The sequence below is a fragment of the Rhincodon typus genome, chromosome 1, assembly GCF_021869965.1.
Source record: "Rhincodon typus isolate 14 chromosome 1, sRhiTyp1.1, whole genome shotgun sequence".
NCBI lineage: Eukaryota > Metazoa > Chordata > Chondrichthyes > Orectolobiformes > Rhincodontidae > Rhincodon > Rhincodon typus.
The window spans coordinates 135,794,796-135,809,665 of record NC_063332.1 but is presented as its reverse complement, the minus strand read 5'-3'; the positions used below and the strand labels follow the sequence as shown (position 1 = coordinate 135,809,665).

Genomic DNA, 14,870 nt, shown 5'->3' with positions numbered 1-14,870 from the left:
GCACTGCACACTATAACTTCCAAAATGCTGCAGCACTACAAGGTCCATCAATTGTTGCATTTTAAGGGATACAAACATTGTAGCACAGAGTAAGAAGATCTTTTCTCACTGGACAAGTTGCAAATAACTTTTCAAAGGAAACCATTATAAATTGTCCAACCTCTCATTCCAAACAAGCTGCATTCAGAGCATAAAAGTAAATAAAAACCCCAGACAAATATGGATCAACATCAAACGTTCACCCGGAAAAGCGGAGCAGAAGCGAAGCTGAAACCATCAGATCCTGGCTGTTTCACAAGTGGTAATGCATCTGGCATATCAACAGCCAACCTGGCATCAAAAGGGACATCACCAAAGGCTGGAGCTTGGGACTCAGGCTGAGCTTTGTCCTGAGGAGAGAAGCAGAATTTGTGTTGGTGCATGGCACCTTGTGAATACCCAACTTGAATTACTTTTCCATTTTCCTTTATCTGACAGAATCCAACATACCAGAATCTTAAACCTGTACAATAAAGATAAGGAGTCAGCCAGACAACCAAATTCATGATTTGTTGGACTGTATTTGGGAACATATCCATCAGCACCAGTACATAAGAAAACTTTCTCAATGTTGCAGATGAATGAATCTCCAAGGTTCTGAACTGGGTCCATCATGTCACGTCCATAAATGACTGAACCTGAATAGAAAGATCACAAAAGACAGTGGGATACAGGGTAGGACCTCCTGAAAACATTTTTATCACTTATTTGTTTTTTGTGAGATAACCATCAAACTGAGGAGCATGTATATTAACAGTCATCAAATTACAATCTCAGATCTAATCTGTTCAGCTACAAAAGGAAATCAGATATCTAGAACAAGTCTGCATCAATGAGTAAACATTATATATTCTTTACGCTTGTAGTAATTAGAAATAAACATTTCTTTATGAATTGTACATGTTTGTGTAAGGAAGCCTAACCAGGTATGAAGTATAAGTCAACAAACCTTCGGAAAATGCAACGTCTGTTCCTTCTCCAAATCCCATTGAGCCATCAGACAGCCAAAGCTCTCTCTTGGACAACAGGATCATCTGGGTATTCAGGCTAAACTCAACAGCCACAGGGTCACTCACCTATTACAAAAAATATGAGCCACAAACAAAAGTGTTAGGTTCTACTATGGTTATAATGTATTTTGTTACATTCATGATTTTAATTAATTATATTGGAATTCCATTTAATATCATGGTTTATATTAATAACATAATCTTATAATATACAGTGAAGAAAGTAAAGACAAAGTCTGCAGGTATTTTTACCAGACCTGTTGGAATCGAATATCCAGATCAAATGTAATAGGTTCTCGTGGATTACAGACAACTGGCAGATTATATTCCTGGTTTGGCGCTGAGCTGCATGGGATAAATTTCACTGTATATGTACCTGAGTAGTCTCTGATCTAAAGGAAGGAAGTATAAAGATGGTGAAAATATTGAAGTTACAAGAACTGTTTTCTAATCAACCTGTTCAGAGGTGTTATTAAACATCTCTGAAACAAGCTGGACTTGAACCCAGGCCTCCCAGGTCAAAGATAGGGATATTACCACTGCACCTCAACAGTCCTTAAAACAAACTGAGAACATAAAGCTTTTCTTTTCCACTGGTCTGAATGCACAAATCTAGTGTAGAATTTTAGATGATCGCAACACGCTTTAATGATCTACTTTAGAATAATGGAGGTGCCACCCCAGACTACTTAACAAACAAATAGAACAATGGACTGTAAAGTCTTTCTTGTTAGGTGACCTTCATTCTCTGTTGTTCTATTCTGTAATATTGAACTTTGAGACCTATGTCTATAAGTGCAAGCCTTGACACACATTGCTCAATGGTAGCACCCTCTGAGTCAGGCTTTCATCCTCACTTTAGAGATCTGAGCATGTAATGTTGGTGAACACTTCAACGGGCTACTGAGGAATTGCTGAATTGTTGGAGCTGTAATCTAGCTGATGAGATTTTGAACTCTTGACTGCCCTCTAACTGGAGCATGCACTAAAACAGAGTGTCTGATGATTTATGTCATTGCTGTTTCTGTTCTTCACCATGCACAAATTGTCCTCCACGTTTTTTACTGTTGCAAAGGTGACAACACTTCATTGCCTATGAATACATTAGGGTGGCCTGAAGTTTGGAAAATTGTCAAATATAAGTTTTATTTGGGAGAACTTTTTATCAATTCTTGTAAAATTGTACATTGGATCTGTATTCCCTCTGATTTCTCCAACCATGGTACAGATCTCTGAAGTCTATGTATGGCAGTGGCTGGAGAAAACAGAAGTAAACACATTGGCACATTGTTGGTCTGCCAATTGACATGTGCGGACCTTCATAGCGAGATCGTAAAGAGAAACATCAGCCTTTTTTTATTTACCATTCTTGAATCAGCCACCTGATGGAACACTTCCTTTAAATGAGTCCTGAATATCTTAAGAAAACACAAGCAATCACAGGTCATGAGCCCCGAAGCTTCTGGAAAATCCTGCAAACTCTTAATTTAAAATTGAACAAATAGCCATTCAAATGTGGGAAATAAAAAGGCTGTAGTAATAGTAGTGAACAGTATAGTGAGGCGATTGACACTGTTCTCTGCAGCAAAGAGCATGTTTCCAAACATTTGTATTGTCTGCCTGGTGCCAGGATTCAGGACATCTGCTGTGGGTTGGAGAAGAATTTAGAATGGAAAAGGGAGAATTCAAAGACTATGGACTTTGTCCTTACTAAAGACCTAGGTAGAACTAGAAAAAGTCTGCTGAGGAGTATAAGAAGATATGTGCTAAATGGTGTTGCTGAAAGTGACCTGGAATCACTGAGGGCTTTTTGAACAGCCGAACAGAAACCATAACTGTGCTCACTACCTGCTACAGAGCTGGTTTTCAGGAAGCAGAAGAGGGTCAGATTGAAACAATTTGAGACAGGTGGGCATTGGTAGACCTCAGACCTGAGATCCTCACTGAGGCTGTAAACTGTTCAGGGAATGGTAATTTCTCACAAACTGCCTAACTAGGGAAATAGAAAGGACTTTAAACTAAACGAGGGATGAGGGATATTTTCTGTATGGCTATGTCAGGCTGTTGCTTGATTCATCCATGAGACAGCTCTATCAATTTTGGCACAATACTCCAAATGTTAATAGGAGGGTTAGTATGAGGAATAGCCAATGCCAGTCTGTTACTCCTATCCTGTGTGCTATAATTTTATTTACTAATCTTCTGTATAGAATTTTATTCAAAGCCTTTTCAAAATCTAAATACACCACATTCATTGGTTCTTCCTTATTCACACTGAGTAATATCCCCAAACAATTTTAACAGATTTTTCAAACATGATTTCCATTTTATGAATCCACGCTGACTCTGCCCACATCCTTCATAATCAATTCTACTACTTTCATTACTACTGATAATCAGGCACATAGATCTGTTGTTTCCTCTCCCTTCCTCTTAAACTGTGGATTACATTCACAACATTCCAATCTGCAGACACCATTCCAGACTCAACAGAAATTTAAAAGATGTTTGCTAACTCACATAGACTCTCTAAACCCATGTCTTCCAGCACTGCTCTGATCACTGAATCCTGAGGAATTATCAATGTTCTTAAAACTACTTTTTTATTGATAATATTTCTTCAGTTCTTTGTTCCTAATGGTCCCTTGGATCTCTATTACTTTTGAAAGATTTCTTGTATCTTTCTCAGTAAAGACAGACACAAAGGGCTGAATTTGTTTTGGCTAAATGCAAATTACATTGAGTTTATTGGAGGGATTCTCACCATGTGATTGAGCAAGGTTTCACACTGAGCCTTACCAACTGAGCTGTATTAACTATCTATCCCAACTGTATGGCATCCATCAAGTTCAATTCTAGACTCAGCTTACCACACCCTGTTCTTAGAACAAATCAGCAGATATCCAGCAAAGGACCAGCATTGCTCACACCCCTTTCATCCTTAAAAAGCTGGTGTGCACTCAGACAAATATTGGCATTCCAAAGCTCAGTCAAGGGCATTTTCCGAAGATGTCTGATAATGGAAGATGGCACCACGATTCTCCGAGAGGGGCTAGGAGGTCCTGGTGGATAGGGTGGTGCAAAGGAGAGGTGTCCTCTTCCTGAGGACCGTCTGAGGAAGCCATGCCATTAGGCCCTTGCAGCCTGGTATAAGTCACCATCTCGGTTAGTGCTGTTTTGACGTTCTGGATGAATGCTGAACAGTCAATGACCTTCTTTGCCGTGCCAGGGTATCTGCAACCTCACATTCACTATATCTGCTACTGTACAACTTCTCTAGCAAGTCTCGTGCTCTGCCACTCTCATCATTCCCTGCAACATCTTCCCTCACTCACTCTCACCAATATCCCCCATGCACCACTAACCCTGCATGACTCAGAGATAGCAAGAACTGCAGATGGTGGAATCAGAGTCAATACAGTGTGCAGCTGGAAGAACACAGCAGGTCAGGCAGCATCAGAGGAGCAGGAAAGTCAACGCTTCAGGTTGGGACCTTTCATCAAGAAGGTTCCTGACCTGAAATGTTGACTTTCCTGCTCCTCTGATGCTGCCTGACCTGCTGTTCTCCTCCGTTCCACCCTTTATTGATCTCTGCACTGCCTCTTCACTTCTTCTATAAACCTCACAACCTTTCAGCCACTTACATCAGCCTCTTTCACTTCACTCAATCCCTCTGTTTCTCTCATTACAAGAGAAAACAGATCATACTTGGGATAAAAGAGCTAAAATGAGTTGAGGGGTGCCTGACATTAGATTTCTCACTCCACACAAGGAAAAATTTCAGACCCTCACAAGAGAAGACTGGGATCATTTCTGCTGGAATACCAAGGAAAAGGTACATACAGGGGAATAGTTCCTGCTTACATCATTGGTCCTCATTCTACAACATTCCTATTTTTTCCCAAGTCCATTGTCCAAAAGTACTGTTGTGCATGAGGTTGTCAGTAACATCTAGGGCAGACAGTTGCACAGCAAACAGGGGTAAAAGGCATTAGAATGGCCAGATATAGGGACGCCACAGATCTGTATCCTGTACAGTGCATGGATTTGTGCGCAATGTTGTTTCCCTGTAAAGGTCCTCACACTGATTGAACTTGCAGACCCTCCCTCATAGGTCGAGTCACTTACCCTACTAACTCTGGGTTTGGTCACAGCCATTTTCTTCCCCACTGTGTACTTTCAATTTCCAGCACAATGGAAGGTGATAGTGAGCCACCTTTAGCTAGTCACTTCCAGCATCCGCCTTTATGTGTCAGTGAGCTCCCAAATATCCAAACCCATTTCTAGTAGTCCTTCCTCTAACCCAAATGGCTTTGTATCTGTCCAGAAAACTACACAATCTGTCTACATGAGGATGCACCTGCCCACCTTATGCACCCTGTCCCGGCATGAGGTGACTATGCCATTGTGGGCATACATTGACCTGCTTGAAAATCAGCATTCTCCTGAATGTTGAAGTAGCACCTTCCCCTGCCCCATGCTTTATATCAAGCTTTATCATATCTCCACCCTTGCAGATACTGTTTCCCCTCTTTGCAACTGTCATCCTTCCCTCCCCCAGCCTGTAGCTCCGATCCTTAAGAATATCTTGTTTAGTCTCCTTCCCATTGCAGGGGCTTTCCCTTGTTTCTCCACCCTTCACTCCCCCCACCAAATGCCTTTCCCCTTAGTTTCTCTGGATTGCCTCTACAGATAGATCATGGCTAACCTACCTGGTAAGAGGTAAACCTCACCCCTCGGACCAGACACGATGGAGACATGGTACTCGCTGTGACTCATTCTCTGGACTGCACAGGCATAGGCCCCTGACCAAGAACATCCTGACTGGACACCTGATTATGGCCAATCACCTGGGCTGCCCTTGACTTAGTGCTGAGACCCTCTGACTGACAGGTACCTCCATGTACTTCGTGAGGACAACTCCCCCAAGATTTCAACTCATGGCTACTTATTTGCTGCACATTCATTCTATTTGCCATGTTAGCTGCTGGCACTTGGTGCAGAATGAGTTTGATGTAGCACTCTGCTGTATAGCAATGTGTATGACCCTTTGACTAAAGATGCTGACCAGCAAAGCAGGTTGTCTGGTTGTTTGACTGCACTAATTGGTAAGGGAAGGCAAAAATGGTGTAAGCATGTGGGTAGGTGCTAAGTGACCAAGTGGTTACAGACCAAGTGAACATCCTTGAGGAGCAAACTGGTCCAGTCTGTGAGCTGGGTGTTTGTCCTTGCATGCAAACCATCTCTGCTATAGCCTCGCAATGCTATTTGCTGGTGTACCTTGCAATGCAAGTCTGTGCTTCCTGAGTGTCCTGTCTCAAGGTGCACTGATGGTCTTGAGGAGTTGGCAAATATCGATGTCATTAAATGTGGGTGAGAGGTGCATATGGCTGGTGCCTGGGGATGTTGTTTGGTCCTAAGCAACATGGAGGTCCTTCGAAGCAAACAGCAAGCTGAAGACATCAGATGCTTGCTCTGACTTCTACGTCAAGATTTGATATCTAGCTTGTTTGGCATGTTAAGATAGGAAGCTGAATATTATGAAGTAAGCTGGGCCATTATCAATGCATTTAGCAAACAATAATCCCCCTTAATTAGCAGCATGCCACTGCCTAGAGAGAATTTCATCATGCCACTTGGTAAAAGCATAAAAGACAGCATGAGATGTTCCTGATGTTGAGATAGAACTCATTGGACTTCCCATTGGAAAATGCCAGAAATCTCAGCATAGCCCATGCGCAGACACCTATAAGATTCTGCCCAAAGTAACTATTTAGCAAACTAACATAATAAATTTTCTTATCTCCGTCCTTAATGGACCCACATATCTATAAAAGCTTTTTCGTAGCTTTCTACTACCTTGCTAGTTTACATTCATATTCTATTCATTTTTTCATGGATACTCTATCTACGAACATCTTCAAGACTGAAACTGCTTGATTTTTGGTCTCTAATGGAATCAATGATTACAGGGATTAAGCAAGAAAGTGGAGGTAAGGCAAAAAAACAAATCAGCAAAATGGTCTACTCCTCTTATCATAGAATCCTTACACTGTGGGAGCAGGCCATTCAGTCCATCAGGTCCATACTGACTCTCCGAAGAGCATTCCACCAGACCCATTCCCTGTAACCCTACATTTCCCATAGCTAATCCACCTACCTTGCACATCCTTGGACACAATGGGCAATTTCAAACAGCCAATCCACCGATGTTTTTATGTTTAGTGAGAAGAATCATGGAATGCAATACCAGCAAGTGGATTTTAACATACTCAGTTTTTGTAAAACAGTAGGTATGTTAAGCACAACACAAGCTTTAATAGGGCACTTTGCAGTCTGAAAGTCTTGATAATGAATTCAATAACTTCAGAAACTGACTGCATTATGTCTGCTCTCCATTTTTATTACTTTGCCCATGCATTTAATAGAGATTGGACCGATTCTCTCCCTTTCATACCGTAATTTGCACCTATTCTTCTCTTTCTCCACTATTAACAATCCATTTGTCATTTGCACTGGGCCTCTGCCTCTGTCAAAAGTATATAAAAAATCTATTTTCCAACACCTTTAAGTTCTGAAGAAGAATCATACTGGATTTGTAACATTAATTATGTTTTCCTCTCCATGGATGTTGCCAGACTTGCTGAGTTTCTCCAGCATTATCTGTGTTCTTTTCAGATTTCCTGCATCCACAGTGTTTTGCTTTTATACATTGCTCTGTTAAGTGCATCCAAAGACTCATCACTTAAAGCAGAGCCTGATGCTTGTGAAGCAATGCAACAATATTGTATTGTATTTATCTAAGCAGTAACAATGTTGAAAAATATTTTGAGGCATTTCACAGAGCCTTAAACAAAAAAATGAATGCAAAGACAAAGAAGGGAAAGTGTGGAGCATATGCAATTGAAGGTAAAGCTGCTGGCTGAGGAGTTGGGGTATTGGGTAGAAGAATGGAAAGCACCTTGGAGTCAGAAAAGCACAAGTGTCCAAAATTTAAGGGTGAAAATTTTAATTATGAGGCACTGAGTTTGGGCAATGGCTGTAAGGAAGGAAGATACTGGGGAAAATGTAAATGAGATAGATGTGGCAAAGGGTACGCCAATGATTTGACTTTGGAAACTTACAGCAAAATCAGAGATGAAACTCCATTGCTGTGTTGGCTTGTTGTAGGTTGGCTCACTGCGCACGAGACTAAGTGTGAATGTGAGGCCGGAGTGATCAGCAGACATTACCATCGATGTCAATGAGGTGCCTGGAACAGAAAGCAGTGCAGCTAATACCGTTAATACCAATAAGGAGTAGAAATGTAATGGCAAGTACATAGCCAGACAAAATTTAGGGAGGATACAGACAGAGTGGAATCAGTTTCTTTGGCTATTTTCTTAGGAAATTAATACAGAACGGGTACAAACAAAATTTCATCATTTGTAACTGTATCAGAAACAGTTACAGCAAGTAACTGTTTGGGGCGGCACAGTGGCTCAGTGGTTAGCACTGCTGTCTCACAGCACCAGGGACCTGGGTTCAATTCCACCCTTGGGCAATTGTCTGTGTGGAGTTTGCACATTCTCCCTGTGTCTGTGTGGGTTTCCTCCCAGTGCTCTGGTTTCCTCCCACAGTCCAAACATGTGAGGCTAGGTGAATTGGCTATGCTAAATTGCCCATAATGTTCGGGGATGTGTCAATTAGGTGGGTTTATAGGTGAATGGGTCTGGGTGGGATGGTGGGTTGGTGTGCACTTCTTGGGCTGAAGGGCCTGTTCCACACTGTAGGGATTCTATGAAGGAGGATTTGTCTGATTCTTTGGTGTCACTGAAGTGCTTGTTATCCAGACACATCTAACATTTTTACACATCTCCTATCAAAGGTAGATTTAACAAATACAAATACCTTATGTGTGCTCATAAAATACAATCATGGCAGATAGCTTTTTTTCTTCTCAGTGACATAATTGAAGTAAAGGATCTGTTTGAATTGTGTGCATTCTTACATTGGTTTGAATGTCAGCATTCCCAGACTGCCAGCTGTAGTAATTGTCACAAGGTCAGCCAGGTGGACCTCCTACAATGAGTTCCCTGATTAGAGCTGTTAATCTGGTCCAATCAGGCAGCCCTGGCTGACAGATTAAAAGCAGGATTGTCAGACATCCTATTACTTTGTCAGCTGGCTTGGAAGGGGTGTTAAGGACTTTCCATGTGTAAATAAAGGGTGACTTGGTGATGGGATACTGGCCTCTGTGGACTTATTTCACCAGCAACACAAAAACAAACAGACAGCAACTCTCATGATCTAAAGGAACCATTATAAGTTTGTTTTGTCAAATTAATACTACATATCTCTGCAGGAGATTGAGCACTAAAATTAATTATATTATTTACCAGGATGTGACATGACAAACTGGCCTCTGAATCGAACCTCTGTCTTGAAATTTACCACCAGCCGCCCTTCTTCATTAATTCTCATGCTGGTTGGACACAAAGCACCTACACAATGTGATCAAAACAAACATTTGCTTATTCAAAGTTTCCAGTTCTTAGGAAACCAGATCATACAATCATATTAAAGTAATAACTGAATTTGTCTGCAACCAACTCAGGAACTGTGCATATTCATCTGAGTTGTTTTAATGCAGATATAATTCCACTACTCTTAAAAACATAGTAAGTATAAGCTTCTAAAGGAAGGTTTAAGTAAGATTTTACAATGGCTCCATAAATAATGCCAAACTTCCAAAATAATTGAATTTAATAAATTGCTAGTTTTACATTATTTTCTTCACTTCTCTTTTACTGAACAAGTAAAATAGGGCAACTATCTTCCCTTCCTTGTCATTTACCATTTCTAAAATGCACAGCCTTGCTTTAAACAGATAATTGTTAGCTGCCTGTAGACTAGCTGAGCTGAAAGTCATTAATAGATTTAACACTGACACTTAATAGATTGTCTAGATCGAGCTCACTACCAATGAAGGAAATGGAAGTGGAGATCAATGATTTCCAGAGGAAATTGGATGGGCTGGTGAAAGAAATAAAATTACAGTTGTGGGCATAAAGTAGGAGAATGGGGCTTGCTGAATTTTTCTACAGTCACCATGAATTTGATGGGCTGAATAGTCTCCTCTGCACTTATATGACTTGATAATAGCTTCAGTCCATTAGTCTAAAGGTACAGTATGAAGTGAATTAGAGTGTCCAATATAAACAATTCACACTACAAAGCAGCAGACTCCAAAATTCCAAATTCCTTTCTAGATTTTAGTCTTGAACATACTGTGAGTATAAGTGATGGGCAAACAAAAGGAAAAGTAAAACCGATGTGAATTTATATATTTCTTTTTATGATCACCAGATGTCTCAAAGTGCTTTTCTTACATGAAATATATTTGGAAGTGTAGTAGCCATGAAAAAATAGGAAATGTGGCAGCCAATGTGCACTCAATAAACTCCCACAGACAGAAATGTGATAACAAACAGGTAATGTTGTTTTTGTGACATTGAGGGATAAATATTGGTCAGGATTTTCTTTAAAATAGTACCATGTGGCATTTTATCCAATTAAGCAGGCAGATGGACCACAGTGTAATATTTCATCCAAAAGATAACATCTCTGACAGTGCAGCACTGCTTCAGTACTGCTCTGCAGTGTTGCTGTAAATTTCTGTAGTTAAGTCCTGGAGCAAGATTTGAGCACAGTCTTTCTTCTGACTCAGCTGGAAGCATGCTACAAATTGAGCCATTGGTGATATTCAAAGTGAGGGATTTCCAACTCAACTTAGCTGGATGAAATTTTCTTGTGTCAGAGGAACCTGTATTCTGCACAAAAATATTGTCGCTGGGGGCCAAACTCTGGAACTCCATCTACAACAGTACTGTGGAAATAGTTCACAAAGAAGGTACACAGCCACCCTCTCAAGGGCACCTATGATTGGGCAATAAATGCTGGCCTTGCCAGTGACACCTATATCCTGACACTGAAGAAAAAGATTAATAATGCTGGCTATAGTTAAATGTAAGTGTCAAATCTAAAGAGGACACATGGGAGAGGGTCTAACACTGTCAGTCGAAGGAAGAGTAGATATTGCTATTGCTTAATAAGGAAGAATTAACACAACTGTTAGCCTCTTAAAGAAACAGGACATATTCTTGCAAAATTCATCTGAGTTATTTTAACGCAGACATAATTCCATTACTCCTAAAAGCTTTGCGACTGTGAGCTTCTAATGGAAGGTTTAAAGTAAGGTTTTACAATGGCTCCGAAAATAATACCAAACATTCAAAATACTTTGCAGTTATGCGTGATTGCTGGCTGGGTCAGCCTTTATTGCCCATCTCTATTTGCCCAGAGGGCAGTTAAGAGTCAACCACATTGTTGTGGGTCTGGAATCACACAGAAAGGCCAGACCACGTAAGGATATCAGATTTTGTTCCCTAAAGGACATTAGTGAACTAGATAAATTTTTATGACAACTGACAGTAGTAATCATTAGACTAGCTTTTCAATTCCAGATTTTTAACAAATTCAAATCTCTTGTCATGATTGGAATTTAAACCCAAGGCCCCAGAACGTTAGTCTAATGACATTACCACTATGCCACCACCTTTCCTTAGTTTGCTCATTCCTTTTCACTATATTGTTAATTTATCCTTGTTCTCTTACCATTTTGCAAAGTATAATGTCAGAGGTTGTCCACAGTAGGACAAGTCAGCTAAAAGGAAAATCAGTTCATTTACAATTCCCTCCAATTTGCTTCTCTGGGGAGTTCAGTAGAAATAAAAATTGTGCAAGATACACCTATTCCTTACCTTTTTATGTACTATTGCCCAAGACTAATTTCATTTTGTGTGGTCTTTAATGTGACAGTGTTGCTGTATATGCCTGACAACACAGTTTGAAGTGATCTGTGTAACAGTAGAATTGAGGCTGGCAGAACAACTTTTTATGTGTTAGCTTAATAAAATAAAATCTAAAACGTGAGCATTTTGTCAAACATTCACTGGCAGCAGATATAAAGTTTAAAGCAGCAAAATCTTAATACACAGGGCAATCTGATACTCATGCAGTACAATACCAGAAACATTGATTTAGCGTTTACACATAAGCTACAAAAAAAATACAGCACAGCAGCAGACCACATGGCCAAACCTGAATATATTGAGCTGTCACCTCCACCCGATCTGTAGTACTAATTCACAAATATATAATCTGCTCTGAAGAAGAGTCATATTGCACTTGAAACATTAATACTATTTCTCTCTCCACAGATGCTGCACACCAACTGAGTTTCTCCAGCACTTTGTTTTCATTTCACATATGCCTGTTTGTTACTGCATCCTTTTATTCTACTTTTCTTCAATTATCTGATTAATCTGTTCTTAAAATATTGACATGTTTTCTTCAAACACTGACTCCTGCTGTACAGGCCACAGCCCCACAAATCTCTGTAAAATTTAATTCTCCTGTTCTTTACCCTAAACTAATTTGGCAGAGGGATGGGGCATAGAGGGATGTAAAGTCAGGAGCAAGGTTCAGTCAAATATAGAAGGAATACTAGGGCAGTCCAGCAGGCAGAGAATACATGAGTTTGCCGGAAAGCTAAACTCTGTCTACTTTAATGCAAAGATCCTGACTGGTAAGATGAACTTAGAGCAGCAATGAGAATATGATATTACTGCAGTCACTGAGACTTAGTTGAAAGCAAGGGATGACTGGCAGTTCAACCTGCCAGAGTATAGAAGTTTCAGATGTGGGGATACGATGGCCTAGTGGTATTATTGCTGGACTATTAATCCAGAGGCCCAGATCATGTTCTGGGGACCCGGGTTTGAATCCTGCCATGGCAGATGGTGGAAGTTGAATTCAATAAAATATCTGGAATTAAGAATCTAATGATGACCATGAATCCATTGTCAATTGTCGGAAAAACCCATCTGGTTCACTAATGTCCTTTAGGGAAGGAAACTGCCATCCTTACCTGGTCTGGCCTACATGTGACTCCACACCCACAGCAATGTGGTTGACTCTCAACTGCCCTCTGGGCAATTAGGAATAGGCAATAAATGCTGCCTGGCCAGTGACGCCCTCATCCTGTGAATTAATAAAGAAAAAAAATACGATAGGGAAATGTAAAAGAGGTGGAGTATTGCATTATTGATTAAGGAGACCACCACTACAGTAATGATGGAGGATAGCTTAGAAGGCTGTTCAAATGAAACAATTTAGATCAAGCTTAGAAATAAGGGGGCAATCACTTTGCTGGATTATATTACAGGCCTCCTCTTGGTCAGAGGGAGATAGAGGAGCAGATATGTAGGCAAATCGCAGAGAGGTGTGACAGGAATAGTAGTAGGGAATTTCAACTTTGCTAACATTAATTGAATCATAGAATCCCTACGGTGTGAAAGCAGACTATTCAGCCTATCGTATCCACACTGATCCTCTGAAGAGCATCCCACCCAGACCCACCACCTCTATCCTATCCCTGTAACCTTGCATTTCCCATGGCTAACCCACCTAGCCTGCACAACCCTGGACAGTATGAGCAATTTAACTTAGTCAATCCACCTAACCTGCACATCTTTGGACCACCTTTCGAGTCCCCTTAGTGTGAAAGGATTAGGTGGGGTGGAATTTTTAAAGTTTTTTAGATGGAGATCCTGCCTGACTAATTTAATTGAGTTTTTTGAAAAGGTGACAAAATGTATCAATGAGAGTAGTAAGTTGATGTAGTTTACATGGACTTCAGAGGGCTTTTGACAAAGTCCCACGTGGAAAGCTGGTCTGAAAGGTCTGAGCACATTCAATTCAAGGCTAGTTGGCAAACTGGATCCAAAACTGGCCAGTAAATAGGAGGCATAGGTGACAGTGGAAGATTATTTTTGTGATTGGAAGCCTGTTAAAGCGATGTACTAAGGGATCAGTGCTGGGACCCTTGGCATTTGTTATATACATTAACAACTTGAATATGAATGTAGAAGCTATAATTAGTAAGTTTGCATATGATACAAAAATTGGTGGTGTTATTGATAGTGAGGAGGATGGTCTCATGCTGCAGTCTGATACTGATCAGATGGTAAATTTGGCAGAGCAATGACAGATGGAATTTAATCCTGGTAAGTGTGAGGTGATGCAATTTGGTAGGCTTAATAAGGGAAGGATGTGCACAATGAATGGTAGGTCCTTAGGAAGTACTGAGGATCAAAGGAACCTTGTTGCACAAGTTCACAGATCCTCAGAGATGTCAGGTGAAGAAGGCAGAATGGGATGCTTGTCTTCATTGGCTGGGCTGTAGAATATAGGGGCAGTGAAGTCTTTTTGCAACTTTATAGAGCATTGATTAGGCCACAGATTTAATGAAGTGTGCACGTCTAGTTGTCACACTATCAAAAGGACATGATTGCGTAGGAAAGTATTCAGAGGAGATTAACCAGGATGTTGCCTGGGATGGAAACTCTCAGTTATGCGGACAACCTGGATAGGCCGGATTTGCTTCCTTGGAACAGAGGAGCTGAAGGGGGATCGATTGAGGTATACAAAATTACGAGAGGCATAGATTGGGTAGATTGTGACAATCTATTCCCTATGGCAAATGTGTCTAAAACCACAGGTTTAAGGTGAGGAGTAAGTGGTTTAGTGTGGATCTGAGAAAAAAAAAGTTTCACCCAAGGGTGGTAGAAATATGGAATGCACTGCAACATTTAAGACCATCTGGGTGAGCATTGAAAATGCCAGGACATAGTAGGCCCTGGACCATGTGCAAATAAACGGGATTAATATAGTTTGGTGTTGTTGGTCAGCACTGACATGGTTAGTCGAAGGGCTGAT

General features: G+C 40.6%; 1 protein-coding gene across 1 annotated transcript in view; it reads right to left on the bottom strand.

The window, feature by feature from the left end:
- frem3 (Fras1 related extracellular matrix 3) overlaps positions 1-14,870 on the bottom strand; it is a 211,929-nt gene that overhangs the window by 8,942 nt on the left and 188,117 nt on the right. Inside the window, 6 exon segments of the mRNA XM_048607471.1 lie at positions 243-389; positions 490-677; positions 989-1,115; positions 1,307-1,441; positions 8,174-8,301; positions 9,428-9,532. Coding sequence (XP_048463428.1) covers positions 243-389; positions 490-677; positions 989-1,115; positions 1,307-1,441; positions 8,174-8,301; positions 9,428-9,532 — 830 coding nt within the window.